The 22,211-nt window shown below is 33.5% G+C and overlaps 5 protein-coding genes across 9 annotated transcripts; 1 reads left to right on the top strand and 4 right to left on the bottom strand.

Moving 5' to 3' along the window:
- On the bottom strand, positions 9-3,332 carry LOC18600473 (ATP-dependent Clp protease proteolytic subunit-related protein 3, chloroplastic). 2 transcript variants are annotated; one of them, XM_007030936.2, is made up of 10 exons: positions 2,940-3,332; positions 2,667-2,768; positions 2,308-2,430; positions 1,891-1,950; positions 1,606-1,702; positions 1,429-1,502; positions 1,168-1,221; positions 993-1,076; positions 795-915; positions 9-452 (listed from the first exon to the last, which is right to left on the bottom strand). In XM_007030936.2, exons 1-9 carry the CDS (start codon positions 3,225-3,227, stop codon positions 820-822), a joined length of 978 nt encoding a protein of 325 aa, XP_007030998.1. In that variant the 5' UTR covers positions 3,228-3,332; the 3' UTR covers positions 9-452; positions 795-819. The 2 variants fall into 2 exon arrangements, with proteins under 2 accessions (XP_007030998.1, XP_017977333.1); XM_018121844.1 differs by having other exon boundaries at positions 9-449.
- On the bottom strand, positions 4,071-5,413 carry LOC18600472 (REF/SRPP-like protein At3g05500). The gene is made up of 3 exons (XM_007030934.2): positions 5,133-5,413; positions 4,785-5,009; positions 4,071-4,690 (listed from the first exon to the last, which is right to left on the bottom strand). Exons 1-3 carry the CDS (start codon positions 5,166-5,168, stop codon positions 4,223-4,225), a joined length of 729 nt encoding a protein of 242 aa, XP_007030996.2. The 5' UTR covers positions 5,169-5,413; the 3' UTR covers positions 4,071-4,222.
- Positions 8,583-9,383, bottom strand: LOC18600471 (protein RALF-like 33). The gene has a single exon (XM_007030933.2). The coding sequence runs from the start codon at positions 9,210-9,212 to the stop codon at positions 8,856-8,858; it is 357 nt and encodes a 118-aa protein (XP_007030995.2). The 5' UTR covers positions 9,213-9,383; the 3' UTR covers positions 8,583-8,855.
- LOC18600470 (cell cycle checkpoint control protein RAD9A) lies at positions 14,119-18,077 on the bottom strand. Of its 4 annotated transcripts, none has more exons than XM_018120758.1 (10): positions 17,863-18,077; positions 17,273-17,392; positions 17,077-17,185; positions 16,409-16,660; positions 16,226-16,338; positions 16,013-16,077; positions 15,281-15,531; positions 15,055-15,211; positions 14,613-14,653; positions 14,119-14,520 (listed from the first exon to the last, which is right to left on the bottom strand). In XM_018120758.1, exons 1-10 carry the CDS (start codon positions 17,965-17,967, stop codon positions 14,378-14,380), a joined length of 1,356 nt encoding a protein of 451 aa, XP_017976247.1. In that variant the 5' UTR covers positions 17,968-18,077; the 3' UTR covers positions 14,119-14,377. The 4 variants fall into 4 exon arrangements, with proteins under 4 accessions (XP_017976247.1, XP_007030993.2, XP_017976246.1 ...); XM_007030931.2 differs by having other exon boundaries at positions 14,613-14,656; positions 15,281-15,499; positions 16,013-16,055; positions 17,863-18,075; XM_018120757.1 differs by having other exon boundaries at positions 14,613-14,656; positions 17,863-18,074.
- LOC18600469 (40S ribosomal protein S21-2) lies at positions 19,777-21,682 on the top strand. The gene is made up of 4 exons (XM_018120671.1): positions 19,777-19,845; positions 20,155-20,253; positions 20,343-20,475; positions 21,454-21,682. Exons 2-4 carry the CDS (start codon positions 20,204-20,206, stop codon positions 21,511-21,513), a joined length of 243 nt encoding a protein of 80 aa, XP_017976160.1. The 5' UTR covers positions 19,777-19,845; positions 20,155-20,203; the 3' UTR covers positions 21,514-21,682.

The raw sequence follows: 22,211 nt of genomic DNA, 5'->3' as shown, positions 1-22,211 counted from the left end.
CCATAAGATACTAATATGGAGATGTTAAAACTATAAAATGTGATGAAACATGGGCCTTCCTGGCAGCCAATGAATGTTAAATTAGTACTGACAGGTTTATGATAAAAGTTTAAGAAAAGAAAACTGGTTTTACAATGCTAGGAAGTGGCATGAAAGGCTAAATTATCACAATCTGTAAGATTATACAGAATTTGACTACAAAACTTAAAAGGACCATTGTTCTGGTATCTTTCTTTAAATCTGTTTGTGCATCCCTGGTTTCCATCTTCATCGAGTATGCCATCGACCTGCAATCTATTCCAGCTAAACTGTATTGTTAAAATTCTGCTCATGACGGGGTATTAATTGTGTCCCTGCATATTCAAGACTCCTGAAAAGATGACAAGGGTACTCTGCCGGATTGAACTATGTTACGGAATTTATATAGGCAGTCCAATGGGACGAAATTTCTGCTGCACAAACAGAATTAAGAGTCTTAAAACATGGCAACAGACAAAAATGAAAGGTTCAAACTACCAGCATTGTTTGACACAGCTCTGGGAATACGAGGATAATTCTACCAAAGCCTAAAATCATTGCATTCGTAATTTACATTGTTGTCTCTAGTTGTTTTTATTCAATTTCAATTATCACACTAGGAAAAGCATAAATATCTTAGTGCCACTGAGCCAATATGGTCAAAACCAGCTCCTTCCAAACAAATGGTCTAAAACCAACATTCCACTACAGAAGCAATGTCCCTAGTCAGCCAAAGATTAGTTCTGCAAAAGCAGGGTGAAGAAGACTTCACTTACAGTGACGAGTGCTGCCACCCAGACACTAAAAGCCATCCATGACTTTGATGCCAGCATTCTTGTCCCACTCCTCTGGAGCAGCAACTTCTGCCATTACCTTTTCCTGACCACGCCAAAGGATCTGCCCGCGAAACACATGCCCTCAGATAGGTATCATGAAAGATGAAATACCAAAAATTATAATTATACTGCACTCACCTTGTCAATGACCCCAAACTCTTTAGCTCTGGTAGCATCCATATAAAATGGTCTTTTCATCACATTGGCTACCATCTCTACTGACTAATGATAGAGAAAGTGATATACTGAGTTCCTTCATTTTTGCAAATTTTATATCTAACAAAGAAGACTAGCATATATTCATCACACTTACATTTCCTGTGTGCTTGGCCAGAAGTTCCACTAGTATGTCCCTGTTTATTATTACCTGCAAAACCAAATCACAGTCAGAGGGCTTCATACTGCAATTTAGATTCATAAATTGCAACCTCTCAAAAGGCTGTGAAAGACTCAAAGAAGAGCCCAAGATGAACAATTAAAGAAAAATGCAAATCCAGATCAAATATTATTGTATCAGAGCACAAGGAAATGCTTAATTGCATTTAAATGTAAAGAACAAGAAGTTTCCACAGACCTCTTTGGCACGTATAAGAACATCACTTGCTGGCATCAATCCAGATGATGGTATACGAGGCTGTTGGATCATAGCTGAAACAAAATACAAGCCAACACTTGAGAAATTGTATTTTTAAAAGATAAGATGGAATCATAAAAATTTAGAACCACGGACAAGCAGGAAACTGCATCATACCTTTGGCATGAGGCATCATAAACCGTTTACCCTTAGTGCCCGCAGAAAGTAAAAGACAAGCCTGACCTATAGCAGCCCCAACAGCGACTGTATGTATCTGTATAAGCAACAATTACCGTGTTATGAAGGAATACCAAAAAAAAAAGAAAAAGTTGACTAGTAAGATCATATCATTCTTGAACAAAAACAAGAAAAAAACTGAGGAGAGATCCAGAGAAAAACTTAATATCCTTATTAAAATATGGCAAACAAGAGAAATTGATATCTTTTAAGAAAGAAATTTACCTCATTTTGTAAATTCATTAGTGCATCATACATGGCAAAACCCTCAGTCTCCATTCCAACCTGCGGCATAAGCAGTTTTAAATTCTGTAAATATGGACCGGAAAGAAAACACAAACAATATTCAAGTGCGAATAGCAAGCAGTAGAAGCACCACCAAGGAAGAACAAAATGGTGGTGCATACAGTGTAGGGGCCATTCAGGAGCATAATGCAGTCTTATGTTTAACAGGATACACAAAATTCACACAAAACACTGCCAAAATCAAACCTTTGAACACGACTTGGCTTACTTTATGTCTTATGACATCTATCAAATGATAGCAACATCTCCAGAAGCTATGGAAATACAAAATGCATTACATCTTCAACAAGACATCTCTTTATTATCAAACTTATAGGTATCAGATGCAATGCTCACTGTTTCACCATCATCACGAGTTGTCCCCGTAGAATTTATGTAAAGATATATTGGTTGCTTGGGATCCATCCACTGAAGATACATCAATTCTGCAACTATGAGCTCTGTCACCGCAGGCACAAGCTGAACGATGAACATGGTTAACTGGTTGAACAGATTAAAATAACAATGTAACAGTGTGATGGATGCACGTCTCATACCTCTAGCTAAATGCAAGAACATGAAAAACCAATGCTCAAAAAGGCCAAAAACAATGGTAGCAGTTGTCCCCCCTTGTTGTTTCGAAACTTTTATACAAATAATTTTCAATTAAAGATTAACCCCCCCACCCTCTTCTCTTCCTTATTGAAAAGACTTACCGGCATGCCGATGTAAACTATTCTACCGTGAAGAAGCAATGAAGGTAAGTCCGGCGGAGGCCTCCGCGGCCGGTGCTCATTGTATGAAACTGATCTTTCCACCTAATTCAGCCAATAAATGTTTAATTCACGTTATTTCAGTTAATCCAAATTTAATCACTAGAATTAAAAGCCTAATTTAATTAATTTGGAAAAAGGAAATTGTTTTAATAATTCTGATATTCAAAGGCAATTAAAAAGTTTAACCAAATATTTATCGACAATTACACTTACTTGAGCCGGAGTAGCCATGAGTTTGGGCGACTCAAACAAGTCCAAATACGGCGGCGTATCAGGATTAACCGGACGGTTAAGAAGCGTTTCAGGGGAGGAAGCGGCGACAGAAGCGAGCTTCGAGAGAAACGGGTCCTTAGGGTTTACCGGAGGCATGGGGATTTTAGCGGCGTTTTTGGCACCGAAAGCGCGGCAACTGAGCGTCAAAGCCTTTGGTCTTCGAACGGATTGGGAAGAAGCGGAGGATGGGATTCTGTAAGCCATTGGCGCGTGCAAGCAACTCGCCATGGTTTTTCTTGTAAAGTTCGAATTTTCCCCCTTTTTTTCCTTTTTCTGATGTGGAGGTCGACAGGAAGAAGAAGGAGGTTCTGTTCTTTCAGTTCAATCTGGAAACTGGGAAGAAGTAGTAGTAGTAGTAGTAGTAGGGCCGGGTCGAAGGTGACCCGAAAAAACCAACAACTCGGGTTTGGTTTTGGGTCTTTTCTGGGCTTCATCTGTCACTTGGGCTTAAAAGTTATCACTCTTTTTACAAATATTTTTGTAAAAAAATTATTATTTCCACCGTTAAATCCTTCTCTATATGTTTGTTTTTTTATTTTAAAGTTATTAAAATAAAAAAATTGAATTTGATATATTTTACACTAAAATTTTAAAAAAATTACAATATAAATGTTCAATACATTTTAATATAAAAATAAAAATATAGATAGAGAAAAATGAAAAGAAATTACTTTATTTTGGATATTCTATTAAGAAAAAATAAGTTAAAAAAAAAAAAGAAGGAATGAGTATTATTTAACAAAAACCCACTATAAATTCGTTCTTAAATATTATAATCAACTTAAATTAATATTTAGTTATTGATAAACACTTATTATTATTAATTTTAAAAATTATGAAGCATTTGTAATAAACAGGGCATCCCCATAGCATTTGGGATAATCAAAAAGTCCTTCCACTCTCGACATCATAGATTGAATTCAGAAAATTCAATTTTATTTTCTTCAATTTCAATATTAATTAATTAAGATTAATTGTTTTAATCGATTTTCAATATTCAAAATTTACATTTTATTTATATAAACATTAAACATATTTTCATATAAATATTTATAATATAAAAAAGGAAAGAAAGAAAAGAGGAACACATGGAGAACAATGGAAGAAAACAGAGTTATAGATACATGGAAATGGCGAGAAAGAGAACTTTAGTCTTAAAACCGACATATAACCACCAATTAAACATAATCAGATTGTGCACAAACACGCAGCAAAAGCAAAAATCAACTGTGGGAAACCAGTGGCTCTGATTCAGGCTTCTCTTCATTGAACACCTCGGCGATCTTCTCAGTAGGAACCAATGGCAAATACCAGGCAACCTTGTACCCTTTCTCTGCGCTGCTAACCACCGTCTGGTTGTACTTGTCGGTGCAAAAGGCGGCAGTGGGGACGACTACGGAAGCCACCTGAGGGAAGAGAGGGAGCCGGTTCAGCTTTCGCCAGGCCGAAACAGCACATTGTTCAGCTTTGGGTTCATACTTGGCGTAAAGCCCTTTCGCTGCTGGCTCGTACTTGGTGTAGACAGATTTCGCGTACCCTGAGGCAGTGCTCACCACTCCGGCTCGCTGGACCTCGGAAGCCACGCCCCGAGCCACTCCCGGAGCCTTCTGGGCAACCGAGAAGGCTTCGGAGGAGACCTGCTTGATGACCGGACGGACACGACGGTCGATCGAAGTCACAGATTCACCAACCTGCAATGAAACAAAAGAAGAATTCTTGAATCCCCATTGCAAATTGAAACACAAACCACAAAAATTTTCCCAATTTCCCCATCATCACAATTACCTTGCGATCCACGATTTTAAGGAGCTCAACGGGGACATCGTGGTACTTATCATAAACCGGTCGAACCACGCTCTTGACCGTTCCCTCGACGGTCTCGACGCCGGGCTTCAACGGTCCCGACCTTTCCTTAGCGTAAACGTAGAGGTTGGTGAAGCACAAAACCGCGTAAACAGCCGATACTTGCACGAATTCCAAGTATTTCAGGCTCTGTTCTTCCTCCTTAGCCTTCAGATTTTCCATTGCCCAAAAACAAAAAACACCCAATTAAGCAAATCCCAGAAACAAAATCGAAAAATTTGATCAGAAATCGAAAAAAAAAAAAAGAGAACCATGATTCAATTACGATACCATGTCTTGTTGAAAGTTGGAATCTCCTTGAGCCATGAAACAAACAAAAAGATGGTTTCTTTGTTTGTGTTTTGTTGGGCGTTGCGTTGAGAAACTGTGAGAGAAGGGAAAAAAGGGTGTTGGGTTTTATAGAAGGGGGGGAGGGGAGAGGGAAGATCTGGCGCGGGAGGCGTATGAGCGGCCGCGATGAAGAAGCGGTGATGGAACGCGTTGGGTAGTTTATAGTGTAGGCGTTGGTCAACGCTGAGGTGAGTCCTTCGAGGCTAAGGTAACGTTGCTAAGGAAAGCAGGTGATTTTAATAAGGAAAAAAATTAAAATAAAATAAATCGTCATAATTAATAAACTTAGACAAAAATGACGTCAACCGACCAAGGATTTGGGTTTCATTCCACGTTTCCATCTGCGGTATCGAACAAAAGAGAATATTCCAGAAGGTTGCTCATAATATTAAAAAAATATTTATGTCTTTTAATTTTTCGATTTATTTATTAAAAAAACCCTAAACTATATTTATTTATACAACTAAATTATTATTTTTTTATTACGTGACAAAATTAACAGTAATGTTAATTGATACTTTTTATCTATATGACATAAGACAAGCGATGTATTAAATTTAATAATTATTAATTTTTCATTAAGATCAAGAATTATTAATGTGATTAAGTGAAAATTTATATAAAATATGTTACGTGGATCAAAAATATTGAATAATATTAAATCTAATAATTATTAATTTTTCATTAAGATCAAGAATTTACGAGCACCCATCGTAGGTCCGAAACAAAGTTGCAAACACTCAAAACATGTGACAAGTTAATTTGTGAAATAGTATGAAGAGGAAAAATAACAAAAGAGTTGAGGAAATGAACATCTATGTAGCATTAGATTGATTCTTAATTGAATGTAAGAAAAAGGAAATTAGGGTTCATAGAGAGGATTTGCTTGACAAAGAGAAAATTTAAAATCAAAAGAGACAACATTTTGGGCCAAAAGTGACCCAAAAGCCTTCTGAATTTTGGGCTCAAACAGGGTCATAGAGAACTTTAACCCATTTCTAGAATCAACACACCAATTCTTGTCAAATGGAGTTGGCCCAAAGCCCTGATTTGCTTCATATGAGCAAGCAGTGTAGGCCTGTTGGAAATTTCTGATATTCAGGCTCTGTCACGGGCTTACCAATGGGAAAAAACCTCATCCCAAAGTACAACAATGGGGCTTTATTCTCATGGACTTGACCTGCTTACAGATATGTTCCCTTTGTCAGGAATCAAAACAAAGTTGCTTATGTTCAAAATTGCATATAAACATCAATGGTTCAACAGTCCTACAAAGTTTTCACAGCCTGCCCTCCACTCCATTGTACCAATTTCCATAGCTCCAAGAACTTTTCATGCCAAAATTGTCCAAATCTCAGCCTCAGTTCATATCAAAACTTGACACTATCATGGAGAAGCATTGCAGGATTTTGCAGTACGTTGTCTACTGTAAAATCATGTATGAAGAATCAAGTACGTTTTTATGTTCGAAATTCTTGTCATAGTAGATCTTGAATTAGTATAAATTATTATATGTCAAATATAACAATTGACAGCATTATCAGAAACAAATTTACTTTGATTTTTCGTTTCCCTTGGGGTTGGAAGGAGGCATTAGCAAGTGTAATAGGGGCAATCTGGTAGGATTCAAAGACCCACCAAGACATGTTGCTTTGTCAAAGCTTTTGCTGCCAGTTTTTAAGCGTGGTCCACTGGCATGGTATAAACCCAGTCACATTTTTATAAGCTGCCAATCTTAATTAATTTTATCTCTGGCATGGCCAACCACCAGATATAAATTATCACCCAATCATTTTATTAAGCTTCTGGGGATGCTTAAAAAACAAGATAGAATTTGTCTCTCATCTCCTATTGAATTCACAGTTTTACACTACAACCAGTACTATAATATTTGGTTTATTCATTAATGTATAATCCTTCTGCCTAAATAGCAGATTCAAATCCTTTCTTCTTTAATTATAAAAAAAAAACCAATACCACAATATATTTAAGGATATTCTCAAATTTTATTTGAACTTAATCTCTTTCCCGGAACGATATGAAAAGGTACATTATATTCTTCGATATCGAACATGATGCATTCATGAGTTTATTCTCAAAGCTTTTTCTAGAAAGATCGAAGTTGGTTGATAAAGAAAACGAACTTATTTTCATATCAATTGAATTAACTCGTGTAAATAAATATTTTTAATTAATAATTAGCAGGGTATTTTCTTTATTTCTTTTTTTTTTTACAATTTTTTCCATTATTCACACTTCCCCTTTGCATTATTATTGTTTGAAAAAGTAAAAGCAAATAAATCAATTCAAAGACACAGACATTTTAACCAAAAGAAAGAAGAAAGATTGAAACAAACAGTGAAAGGCAAGGCATGTGACAGGGACCCCTTTTGGGCATACAAATTTTTTGTGTTTGGACAAAAAGGGGGTCCACTGAAAGGCTTTTGATATGATATCATGGGCACATGTTAGGCTGTGATGGACCCATCATTATCAAACCATAATTTACAAACATATGCCATTGCCACCTAAAAAATAAAAAAGGAAATAAAAGAAAACCCTTCTTTTTTATGTCTTTGAATCAGTCAATCATATACTTCATGTGAAGGACTTTCAATTTTCTATGTCCCATGCAGTTGATTTATATATATATAGAAAAATTTAAATTTTATTTTAAAAAAATCATATACTAATTAATAAATTAAATATTCAAATGCTATCATGCAATTGGGTTTACAATTCTCCTTTTGGTTCAATTTCACTACAAGTTTGATTCATATAATTAATAAAAAAAATAAAATAATTTGATTCATGACATGAAATAAAATAAAAATTACTATTAGAACTTACATCCGATATTATATGAAAAAAAAAGAGTGTAAATCTGCCCAAATCTCAAATGGTTAAATCCTTGTAAATATGTTTAATTCAAAAGAGATCCCTCCAATTCCCCCAACACAAAAAATCATTTTCACCTATCCTTTTCCAATCTTTATATTCTTTTCATCATGTCTTCTCCAAAACCTTTCATGGTACAATTCCTTTGCCCTTTTCCAAAAACAACTCACATTTTCCATATACATACCATTTAGGATATTCCAACACCATCTAACAAAATAAATAACCCATTTTTAAATATTTGTTATTATCTAATTTTTACAGAAATTAAGTTAAAATCTTTAATCTTGATGTATTTTATATTCAAATTTAATTTTTTTTAAAAAAATTTGAAATCCTTTACAAAATACAACCAAATTATTAATCATGAAAAACAGAGAAAATAAATTAATTTTTTTATAATTGAAAAAACTACATTTCTTTAAACAATGAATAAATCATAAAATTACCCTAAGACCCAAAAAAAATATGAAAAGAAAAGAGAAAGAGATCTCGAGGGGACAAAAAGAAGTGTAATAGAAAGAACAATAATCTTTTACAAGAGACATTAAAAATTAAAAATAAAAATTATAACAATAATATTTTCACCAATAACAACAGAGACCCATCCGCCATAGCCACCCCATCTTTCCTCCCTATCTCCTCTTTGTTCTTTCTTCATGTATAGTAACAATCAAACCCATTCCTCCCTCCCAAGAAAAAAAAGGAAAAAATAATAAAAAAAGGTGGTAAAAATGGACAATGCAAAAGAAATTTAAAGAAAACTCAGCTCCTGCACCTTGTAATACGGTTGCAACCACGGCTGTAAGGGTTAGCCTGAGCGCCGGGCTGGCAATTGTAATAGGAAGCGCCGCGTCGGGAACATGGCACGGTGTTCCTCTGCAGTGCACCGTAGCTGATGTATTGGGCGGTCGCCAAAATGCGCCGGCTGATCTCGGAGTCCAGCTGGAACTCTTCCCCAGCTAAGCACTCGGCTATGGAACCCTTGCATGGCGATCCGGTCGGTATCCAACCCAGGATCCGCTCGTGCTCCCCACTCGCATCGACGGTCGTTGTCGTCGCCGCCACCACCGCCGTGATGATCATGGCGCAGATCACGAGAAGCTTACAATTGACTGCCATTTGACAAATTCAAAACCTCTCAGCTCTTTGCTCTGATTTCTGGGGTTTCCCTTTCTTTGCTTTCTAACGTGAGCTGCTGCAGCTGTTTCTCTTCCTGTTGTTTCCTCTTTTCTCAGCTTTCTTCTGTCTGGTGGCTTTGTTTTTAATTCTCTCAGTTTTGAGTTTTTAAAATGAAGGAGGGGTTAAGAGCCAGTTGGCACTTATTAGTAATATGGTCAGCATAAATGGCACTGACTTTGCTGTTTATTACGGATATGCCATTGATTTGCTAATAGGATGGACTCGGTGTTGTGCTGTCTGCTTTGGGTTACTAATAGTACTATTAAAAAATTAAAATTGATTATGTTCGAGTATTTAGTTTATTAATTAATATATAATTTTTAATTTAAAAATAAAATTTAAATTTTTTTAATTAATTTAAATTAAAATTTAAATAATTACATTTTTTAAAATTATTTTTAAATACATAAAAATTTAATTTTAAATTCAAAATGTTCAAGAAAATAAAAGGCTTTTTTTTTGTTCATTTTATACTTAAAAGTGTATTTGACAATTGAAAATGAAAAATTTTAAAATTAGCAATTGATTAAAAAATTGTGATGAAAAAGAAACTTTCTGAAACAAATAAACTTGGGTTTGGTTTGACTGCAATATGATTATTTTTATTAACTATAATGTGATTGTAATGTTTATTTTTTTTACTTAATAAATATTAAATACTAATTTTAGCACTCACATTACAAGAAATATTAATAATATCTCTTAAACATCTTTAAAATCAAAAGTATCTTCTGACACTATAAACACAAGACTAAATGAGCTCTTGTATTTTTAGGGAGTATAAATTTGATTTATATAAGAGATTTGAGTTCGAGAAAAGGTTATATTGCAATATAAATGGTTGGGAAAAAAATGACTAATTTTCATGAAAAAGAAGCATTGACTAGAACAAGTAGGAACAGATGGGAGACAATGGCAACTTGGATATTACAAGGAAAGCATTGGGCAAGTGCATAAGTCCACCCGTTATCGTTGACCGCTTCTCTCTCTCTTTCTTACACAGTTTTGTTTTGGTAAAAAGAAAAAAGAAAACAAAATTAATGATTCAAGAAAAAGATAAATATAAAAAAGAAAGGGGAAAGACGGCATCTAGGGTTTAGGTTAGCATCCTTCCATTTCCAAAACTTGATCCAAGAATCTGTTAAACCGAAGCACGTTGCTCTTTGCTAATCCTCACCACATTCCCGTTACCGTTACCGTTACCGTTTGTTCCTTTTGCTACTAATTTTTCGTTAAAAAATTAATCTCAAATTGCTCCCTTTTCTTATAAATTTGTTAAAAAATCAATTTACACCCTTATTAATTTCAACTTTCTTACATAATAACTTATATTTTCTTATTCAAAATAAACCCCTAATTTCGAAAGAAATTACTCAGTTAAATTTTTCTAATAAAATTATTAAGATACTCTTAAATGTAAACAAATAAAATAAATTTTGAATTAAAAGTATTTCGATATAACTCTTTTTAAAAACAAAACTTATTCACAAAAAAATAATTTTAAAAAATAAAATCTTCAAAATGTGTGTAAAATTCACTTTAAATTTTATAATTTCAAGATTTTGGCTTAATGATGATTTGACAAATGCTGTTGAAAACTGTTGAGTGTTGCAGGGTTGACAATTTTTTTTTTACACTTTGCACATGCCTGGCACTTAAGATGTTATGAAACATTCAACCCTCTAACAAGACTGAGAAAGGAAAATAAAAATAAAAATAATAATCAAACGTGAAATCCACTTACATGTGATGAACTGATAATGTTGAACATTCAACCATATGCATCATCATGTTTTATAAAAATATATAAAAAAAATATTAACGTGGAAAGCATGCAAAAAGTTAACTTGACAAGGCAATGATATTTATAAAAATGTTTTTATAATTCAAATATTATTTTTTAATTTATAAATATTCTTTAATTAGAATTTTTGTCTACTTCTTACCTTTCAACTCTTAACTAAACTAAACAATTTGAATTGTTGGATCAAAATTATGTTTATTTAAATAAAGTATTATTAATTATCTAAATAAACACAAACACAATACGACTTGTTATACAACATAATTAAATAAGTTAAATTATATTTATATGATATGATCAATTTATTTAAATATAATTAACCTATTTAAATAAATATTATTATAAACAAATCAAACAAATCATATTATATAAATTAACACGATGAAACAATTAACAAACAAATCAAACACATTTAATATATTTAAAATATGAAATTTTCATGTTTAAATTTATCAATATATTCACATTTCAAATATAGAATATGATAACCTTAATTGCAATCCCAGTTATATCAGCATCATTCTCGTATCGTATTATCAAATTGTGTTCAAAATGAGGAATAATAAGAGAACTTTTCCACTCCTACGCGCCAAGACAAACAATTCAAAACAATCAAACGAACAACGGCTACAAGAATTTTACATTGATTTATATTTTTTTAACGCAAAAAAAAACATATTCAGCGGAAAAGAGAAAACGTCAGTAAATAAATAAATAAATTCGAAACGTCGTTAGCACCGACGTAATCAGCACGTAGCCGTTAAAAGACGTGGGACCCAACACAGATCACCAAGACGGTGTTTGCGTGTCCCCAAAACCAAACCGTCTGCGTAGCCAGCTGGCTCTCATCAATCTTTTCTCATATAATAACAAAATCCATTTATTTATTTTTTTTTTAAAGTTGAATCGAATGTTAGTATATTTCTCATAGTTTACAATTAAAAACTATTTTCTCTCTTTTTCTTGGTCTGCGGCAACATTTTCTTATCATTTTCTCATCTTAATTGTGGTTAAGAAGGAATTAAGATGATGATGAAGAGAGAAAAAAAAAGACAGACAACAACCAATTGAAAGAAATACCATCTAACTTGCCCACTTACCAAACAGCCCCACTTATACCTATAAGCAATTCTAGATGTACTAACCTTTTGACCTTGTAGATATTCCTTCAATCCTATCACATTTCTATAGGTTCACACTGTACCTATACAGTTACACTTAAATAAATATTTTCATTTAATAAATAAATTTAAAAGTTGAGAATGCTTAAAAATAAATATTCATAATTTTTAAATTATTTATTTTAAATGATTTTTAAAATTTTATTTTTACACATTCATAAGATCACACTATAATTAAATCATAGATTCACAAGGTGAAACAGCACAAGTTGTCACAAAGGAACATAAAAATTTCTATCAGTATCTGAATCCTGTATTCTAAGATCTTGACAAAAACCTGCCTAGAAATCAATAAACATGTTTGGATCAATGATAGGCTCTATGACATCCTGGCATGTAAGCATTGTTCAGGGATCATGCTATAATGAATAAGTGAACCCAGAAATCCTTAAATGGCTTGGGGCAGCCATGAACAACTACTGGACCCCATCTGTAGATTTCCAAGATTCTAGATTCAACATCCAGGAAAACCCCAAAATCCTCAATCCGATGGTTAAAATTGTCCAAATCTTGGCTAAGTAATAGGCTGAATTATAAATGCTATGAACTTGAAAGCCTGGCTAATAGGAATCTATACCAGACTAATATGTAGCACCTAAAGCTGGGGAAATCTCAGAACATCAAATCTAGTTGAAGGCATTTACAAAGCTTAACAACCATTTTAACTTGCTAACTCCATGCCTTTTCCCAATGGTAGGTACCATCAGCTTTTCTGGAGAAACCTAGAAAGGTAGTTTATTGGATGGGATAAAGGCTTCCAAGTAAAAAGATAACAACCAAGCATATTGCAACTCTTTAAATATACCCCTTCCCCTTGAATCTGAAGGCACTACATAAGATTGGCGATTTTCCCCTAAAATGTATTTACAGTGAACCCTCAATGGCTAATGTTCTTCCAAGCAAAACTACAACTGTCCTTGGCTCGCGAAACACTATCAAGGAAGGACCTGAACTCACTAAGGGAGAACATCCACTAAAAGTCAAATGAGAGTTGCTTCATATTTTAACAAGCAACTATTAGCTAATTATTGCAAAATTTTAGTAATAGATAACAACCCATGTCCATTCTAGGATCAGTCACCAATTCGTTTACCTGTTATATAACTTAGGGAGTTGGCATCTATTTACCTCATTTATCCTTTCATACTTATTATCTCACATTCAAAGATCTCCATTTTGTGAAAAAGCTAGAACTCTAATTAGACAAAAGACCACAACAACTGAAACTGACATGCTAATTGTAATGTTAGGTCCAAAGTAACATTGTTCAGTGCATGGAACTAAATGAGAGAGTACATTAGCAGAAATTCAGATAACATGATTTGATGTTTAGTTTGCTTTTCTAAAGAAAATTGTGAGGAGAATTTCCCTAACCCCTAGAAAAAACGCTTTGGGAATTTCTGAATGAAAATCTGAAGGTGGGCCGCGGGTCCAGGAGATACAATTGAATTCTGCACGAAGCATGAAGGACAAGTTTACAAGTGACAGCACATGTTTCTTGATTTTAATGAATGTTGTAACTTGTGAGCACCGTAAAAGAGATGTTAGTACTCAGGTCTGTTCTATAGAAGAAAAGTTTCGATACTCACTTAAATATTGAAAATCACCTAAAGACTAAGATACTAGAAACAGTGTTTTAACCCTAAATAGATAAAACCACCCTGGCATCAAGTAAGACATGGATTTTTTGACAAAGTTAAAAATTTTATGTTCCTGGTCATGATCTTTTGACACTCTTACTGCTACCATAGAGTCTAACTATCCAAAAAAATCTATATCACAAATGTAAGTACTTCATAATCTTGTTGCAACACAATGTTTAATTTTTTAACATGCTTTATAAGAGTATGAAGCTTGTAACTGATTTCACTCCCCACAAACATATATTACAATCAAATATTAAATTGAATATACTTCTATAAATTGTTTTTGAAGTGTATCAGACTATAGATCCTTCTATGCTCAATAACTATAGCAAAGAAAAGTTACTTAAATTAGTTGAAGATAAAGCTAAATGAGAATGAAGGATATGACAAAAAAAGGGTCATGCACTTACATTGAAGAAAGCAAACAAGCAGCAGGCTAGCATTAAGACCAAGAGATCTGTCGTTAGCTCATTATTACTGTTCTTCATAATATGGTGGTGTTGACTGTACACATAGTTCATTCTCATCCCCATCATCATCATCATCATCTTCATCTGCATCTACCCAGTTACTAGGATGACGTTGTGATAACGCATGCCCATTAATCTGGTTCGTATCTGAGCACAACAAATAGGGGGGAAAGGAAAATTCAATTACTGTAAAAGTGATAACATTATAAGCAATACAACTAACTAGTGTTGTGAGTAACCTTGCACCCCTGCAACATGGTCCCTTTCTACTTGGTGATGGCTACTATAGACTGTTAAGAAAATCCAGTTAAAACAATCAAAACCAATGAAGTTACAGCGCTATTGTCCTACTAAAAAAATCCTGCAGCACAGTTTATAAGAACAGGGAAAGCCATCAAAGTTCAGCGTTAAAGACTTCCTCCATGACACTTAAAACAAAAACGCTTGTAACGTGTTACCCATAATTATGATTCACTTAAGTCTGTATAATGACTGCAAAACAAATGGGATTTTATACCCTCTGTTCACTAGCATATGTAAAGATGCAGGAATCTTGCAGGCATGGGCAACTGCACACATGCAGAGGAAGAAGAAAAGAGTAGCATGATATGACCAATAAAAGGCTCAAAACATGGTGATAAGACTTGAATAAGGGCATAGAAACAGCAATATTCAGGATACAGATTAGGAGCAGCAGGAACACTTTCTCTAATGGGTGCATCTTTTGTAATATTCATCATGCTAATCCTTTGAATATCCCTCTGTTCACTAGCATTCAAGTTCTGCTGTTTTTGAACCTGCCTTTCTTCAACCCCACTACCACTTTTTGCTGCACTTCCTGAGAACAATTGTAATACATGAGGTTTAGGATGAACACGGCATCAAAATCAGGATATTGAATAGTTACCTGATAGGTCAGACCATATTCGGGTGTGGTCAGATGGGTGCTCAGATACATTTGCCCTAGACCTCTCTTGTTGTGCTTGAGACCCTGTCCCATGCATTGCCTGGTCATGCACTGTCGCAGCGGCTTGTACAGGTTCAGAGGGATTGCCTTCGTGTAGCTGTGATATAAGCATGGTTGCAAGTACAAGTGCAGCATCAAAGTTTGAGCCAGATCCATCATCTAGACCAAATTTTGGTGCCATTAATATTGGCCTGTTCCCAAACAAACATCTTTCCAAGATCAAACCAACATTTTGGCAAAATGTGATAATAGTATTTAGAAAGAGGGCAAGGCAGACAAAAGCAGTCGTTTATTAGCATACTCATTGACTTTGCATTGTCCCAACCTAAAAAGTAATAAACTGATCATATGTGTTGTACTCTTTTTGGGTTAAATAAAGTTTCATATACTTCTAACTTCCTAAAAATATTTCATTTGTGATTCAGATAGCTATCTAATTGCAAACGATTGATGTAAGAAGCTGAATTAATGCAACAAAAACATATGACACAAACTTGCTATAAGATATTGCTATCAAATCGCAAATGAACTATTTCATGTTTGGATGTTATTGCTCGATGACATGAAATATTTTATGTTTCAGAACAAGTTGTTCTATGAGTTGCTATCAAAAGAGAATTATGACATTCCAAAAATGTATGGAGAACTAAAATTACTAGAAGGATATCTTACTCTCCCGCTTTGTCAAAAAACAAGTGAATGTCAACCTCGCAGCCTTCACAAAAAGTAAGGAATGCCTGCATTTCAGTTTTTTAGAGTAACATAACGTTTACCTCACATATTAATGAAAGAATAATGACAATTATTAGCATGTTTAAATTGGATTTATGACCCAAATATAATCAAGCTGTTTCAAAATCTACTTGGTGGGCCTAGATTCGATACCTTCAATTCCTTGACACTAAAAGTAACATCTACAGGATCTCCTGTGTGAGTATACTGCACACACTCCTCCATAGGATCTATCCACAGTTGAGTGTGCAATGAAGAATCGTTGTCTGCATTGGCAAGTGAAAGAATAAACCTTAATTTCTGGTGAAATAGCAAAAATCAATATTGTTCGTGTACCTTTTGTTGGGTCTATATAACTTCTAAGCTCAACAGCTTTTCCACCGATTTCACTTGCAGCATCAGAAGGTAAAGACATCAGCTCTGTTGCAATGATGGTAATTTCCTGAAGTGATGATTGAAAATTAGCTAGCAATCTGTTTAGGTCACGAGGCCTCACTACCAAGTTACTTGGAAATCTTCTCCTATCAAGAGATAAGTGTTGTATGTCGGGCTCAACATTGCAGGTAATCCAATATGCTTTTTTCATACCTGCCAAACATATGTTATGAAACTGTTTAAAACCATAACAAATCCATTTATATCAAATATCAGAAAATTACGTGAGGACTCTTTGCATGGGAAAGTTTCCTTGTACTCATAAATGCTGCATCAAGCAAAAAACTAGATTTTCAAATTTATCCAAAACAAGTCCAACTTCTAATATTTATTTTGGCTTTTGTGGCTGGATTAGGTAAGCGTAAAATCAAACTTGTAAAAGGCATGTAGAACACAATAAATTGATTGCATGCCAATGCTAACACTAACTGCATGGCACAGTGATAGTTGCCATACTCAAATTTGCAGCAAATTGAATAGACTAGTGACATACATGAGAAACACCTCTTCCCCTTCCCATATTTGAAGTTGGATGCAAAATGTAGCAGAATATCAAATGAGTACTTTACCACTATAGCATTCCAAAGCCCATTGTACTTTCGATGCATCTGGATCAGCCAATTTCAGAGTCAAGTGATCGATACTTGACATAGGTGTCCTAAGAACAGAACAAACAGCCTAAACACACCAAGTCACTTGAAATGCTACATTTTCACTATCCATCCCACAAATCCTTATATAAGCAAATGAAAGACAAGACCATACCTTCAAAAGCACGCTGCACTGTACTTGAGTTCCAGAAATTCCGTAGACATCAAAGAAGTTCGGCTTAAAAGTAATAGACTGGTAGGCCGACCTTGAGGAATTGAGTGTATGAAGTGCAAGCTGCAAATATTGCCAAGTTGATCCGTTATAATTTGAAATAGCTAATAAGTATAGTATTCTGTTTGGTTGCCTAGAAAATCTAACAAATAGAAGTAGATGGAAATGCTTTTGCATTTCTTTTTCCTTTTTCACCACTAAGACGAAAGTAATCAAAATCCGCCAATCATTTGAAACCATTTTTTATTCCCTTTGCTTTTAGAAAATCTGCCGCTTAAACAGCGAACCAAACAGAAACTAAATCCAAGCGTGAAAACTTGATTGCCTTTTCATTTTCCTTCACTTTCCCGGTCACCAAACAGTAAACAAATTAGCACTTATGCCCCCTTCAAAACCCTAATCGTGTCCCAGCAAAAACAAAAACCTAATTCAATGCTTAATTAACTAAAATAATCACTTAATTCCAATTACTTGTGAGCAAAACAACTGAGTTGAGAGATTGAATTCGGAAAGGTGACGAAAGGGAGGCGTACCTGAGAAGGAGAAGCTTGGATGACGAGCTCGTTGCCCACACGTGCGAGGCAAGTGATCGAACGACCAAAGGTTCTGAGAGCGTTCCCGCTAAGGCTCAGCTCCATTCGTCTTTTCTTTCTTAAGCTCTCTGTTTCTCTGAATGAAAATTTGAAACTGCTAACCCTCCGAATTCAGAAGTCTGAAATTTGAGACATGGAAAAGAGAGCGAATCCTGATTTTGCATTTGGCGGGAAGGGGGAAGAACGTTGAATCTCTGCCGTCCACGTCGATTTGTTTCGCTCCCTTGTGCTGTCGACGGTCCTGATTTGATTTTTGCGTAAGTCGGTTTTTTTATTTGACAATTTTAATCTTTTTAATTTAAATCCAATAAATGACAAAATTATACATTTTTATCAAGAATTGATTTAAGTAAAATTAACAAGAATATAAAGATTTTAGTTTAATTTGGATAAGCTAGTATTCTGATGATAACCTTTGCATTTATCATCTTAATCAAATATTATATGATACCGCATGATATGTATAAAATACGAAAGATATATTTTTTAAATTTTATTTTACTAAATTACTAAAAACTCATTTTATATTTATTTATTGTTTTAATTAAAACATGATAAATTTTTAAAAAAAATGATAAATTATTTTTTGACATAAAACTACAATGTATTTGCATGTGACTACTAAATTGAAATAAAAATGCTTAGTCGTTGAATATTCTTTAAATATATAAGTGACAACATAACTAAAATGAAACATTTGCTTAACTAAATATTTTCTTGATTTAGCATGTTATATATTCTTTAAATTAAATAATATAATTATTTTAATTAAATTTTATGTTTTCCTTATGTTATATATTAATAACATATCATATATTATTTTAATTAAATAATAATTTAGATAAAAAATATATTTTTTTACTAAAATTTGAAGTGTTTTTTTTATGTTAGTATGTGTCACGAAGTAAAAGAAATTTATAATAGTATGTTCTATCATCAACTATAAAATTATCTAATAAAATTTAATACTGTTATCAGTTATTTTTAAATCAAATTTTTATAAATCTATGAAAATTAAATTCATTAAAATTAAGATAGAGAGACTAAAATTGTAAAATTAAGATAGCATAAGGGACAAATTATATTTTAACTTTTTTATAGTATGAAATTTAGTTTTCCATTTGAAAAAGAAAAAAAAGTACTCAAAATAAGATTAGTATGTAATGAGATTAGGACATAACTATAAACAAATTATTATTAATTTAAAATTAAGTTATTTTAATTTAATAATGTTTTGAATTTTGAACAAATGAAATTTATGTCATTTATTTTTTTTCAAGTTTGATCAATTTTGGTTATATTAAATTTGTTTGTTAAATTTTAATTAAATCATGTATTTCATTAAAATTATGTCATGCTACTTTTATTATGCAATCTATAAATGTTAAATTCTAATTCTAATTCCTAACTCAAAGTTAAGTCTGTACAATCAAATTATTTTTTGAGGCTTGAGCAATCTTTAATTGAAATTTTCAATTTCTTCTCTTGAAATATAATTTCTTAGTACAATTTTTAATTGTTGTATTTTAGAGACATTGAGATAATATCAATTCGTTGATTTGATAATCAATGTATATTATATATACATTATCAGTTAATCATAATATTTCATTTTATATATGTGTAACGATAGAAATTTAAAAATATTTTAAAATAAATAATTTTAAATTATGAATATTTATCTTATTAAAATTTTAATTTTAATGAAAATCATAACATTTAATAAATTTGTTGGGCTCCGACTAAGACTCGACAGCTGAATACATTGCCAATCCACAAAATGGGCCTATAGGCCTACATCAGTCCATGAAACGGAGTCGTTTCTTTCATAGCATACTAAGCCCTGCTCACGTATAAAATCCTGCAAACAAAACCCCTAAACCACAACAGTCTTCTTTGCAGCCGCCGATCTCTCTCTTCCAGGTACCCTCTCTGGATTTCAAATATATATTTTATGGTTCTAAATTGATATCAGTTTTATCTTATTTGATGTTCTAATCAGCATATGGTGGGTTTTTGTTCGCTTTAAGTATTAATGTAAGCATGTTCAATTTTTTTTGTAACACTAAAAGTTAAATCAGGATTTGGGTTTTCCCTAAAATGTTTGTGTGATTCTTTTTCATTATTTGAATTAGGGTTTATAAGGGAATTGAAGTTGAAATGTAGTTAGCTTTTCTATTCTTTATTGGTTCATGTTTGTTTGATGAATATAAACCGATGTTGTTGAATTAGGTGATTTGAGCTTAGTGTTGTTGCTTGTTCTGTTAAGCAATCCGCAAAGATGCAGAACGAAGAGGGTCAAAACATGGATCTTTATATCCCCAGGAAATGGTATCTAATTCGCTTCACTCCTGTTTTTATTTTGTACTTTTTGTTTGTGTTGAAAGCTTATGTGTAGTTTGTTGTTGTTTCTGTTGCAGTTCTGCCACTAACAGGCTCATCACCTCCAAGGATCATGCTTCTGTACAGATCAACATTGGACACTTGGATGAGCTTGGGAGATACGCTGGCTCATACTCCACTTTTGCTCTTTGTGGCTTTGTCCGTGCCCAGGTTCGTGTCGGTTCTCTGCTGGCCTACTGATTGTTTTTAAGCTGTTGTTGAATCTATGCTTGTTGTAATTATTATTGCTGTGATGTTTTGTCATTGGATTGGATCTGATACTTGCATTTATGTCATGTTTACATTCACATCCTGTGTAAAAGGCTTAGTCGTGCTTGTTGCTTTGTTAATGATATGCAAGTGCTTTCCTTGTCATGTTTACACTCTAAATATATGAGATATGTTTTGAGTGTCTGTTGTTATCCATTCAATGTGAAAGTTGTTTAGAGGAAATATTGGTTTTAAGAATGTTTTCGATCACAATTTCATGGCTAAAGCTCAATATGGTAGTGACAAAAATTATGCTTAAAGACCTAGAAGAGGCAATTTATTAGTTGAGGTGTAATCATTCAACTTGCTTTGTTAATGACATGGTTATGGTTACCTTGTGATGTTAACACTCTAGATATTTAAGATATGTTATAAGCATCTATTGTTATCCATTTAATCTTCAAATTCTTTTAGAGAAAACATTGGTTTGAAGAATGTTTCCAATCATATTCTCATGGCAAAAAGTGGATATGATAGTGACAAAACCTGTGTTTGAAGACCTGGAAGAGACAAATATCACCGGATAGATATGTCTGGTTGCCTGTAGATTCGTACAAGTCCTGGCAGATACATGTAGTGAATCTCATTGCTATTACTCAAACAAGCATGATATGTATGCGCGCATATTCATCCATAGGTCAAATGGGATATGTAATTATTGAAATAATTGTTAGAGACTCAAATGGTGGGTATGCGAGAATGATAATTTATATGCTGCTCTTTATCTCCATGAATCTAGGAACTTTCACTTGCATTGTTTTATTTGGTCTAATGAACAACGGAGGTGATAGAGAAGTTCGATTCTATATTAACATGTTGTGGTTTGTTGCCATGGTTCTTTATCAAGTCAGCTGCTGATTGATTTGTTTGACTTTGTAGGGTGATGCTGACGGTGCCCTTGACAGGCTCTGGCAGAAGAAGAAAGTTGAAGTCCGATAGCAGTAATAGGCTGTCTCTGAACTTGGGAGGGAAATGTGTTAGTTTGAACTATTATGTCGTAGTTTGTTTTGGTGGATTATGTTGAAGTTGTTTTCGTTGAAACAGAGGTGTTCTCCACATATTTGTTTTCTCTTGGTTATCAGAGTTTAAATTTTGTTAAATTTTTTCAGCACCAAATGCTTCACTAGCTAAATAGCCAATGGAAATAATAATCAATATTTATGGTGAAAAGAATTAAAACATGTAAGAAACTTATACCTGGTCCTATAACTTGATAGCAAAGCATATACTAAATATTCGTTCCAGAAAAAATTAGCTTGTTTGCTTTATTTGACAAGAAATAGCATTTACTTGGAATAGAGCAAGTTTTGAAAGCAATCTTGTGTTTTGGGTTCTTTCCCTTATTGAGAAATAGATCACCTAAATCATTACTGCGGGCAGGCAGGCTTCACCATAAAGCATTGTTTTCTTTCTGATACTTTGACCCACATAAATGATTCCTTCTATGACCCAGTATCTGATAAATTGCAGAATTATGAATTAATGTTAGCTTTGTATAGGAACTGAAGATCCAGTGACTTATACATGATTATTAGTGAATTGTTTATGAAGATGAACAGCTTATCATTGAGCTGTTTATGGTATAACTGATGCAATGATTAAGCAAATCATGGTGGAACACACCCAAGGTTTGCTTT

The sequence above is a fragment of the Theobroma cacao genome, chromosome 5 (assembly GCF_000208745.1).
Source record: "Theobroma cacao cultivar B97-61/B2 chromosome 5, Criollo_cocoa_genome_V2, whole genome shotgun sequence".
Classification (NCBI taxonomy): Eukaryota; Viridiplantae; Streptophyta; class Magnoliopsida; order Malvales; family Malvaceae; genus Theobroma; species Theobroma cacao.
Note: the sequence above shows the minus strand (reverse complement) of the source record. Positions and strands in the feature narration are given on the sequence as shown.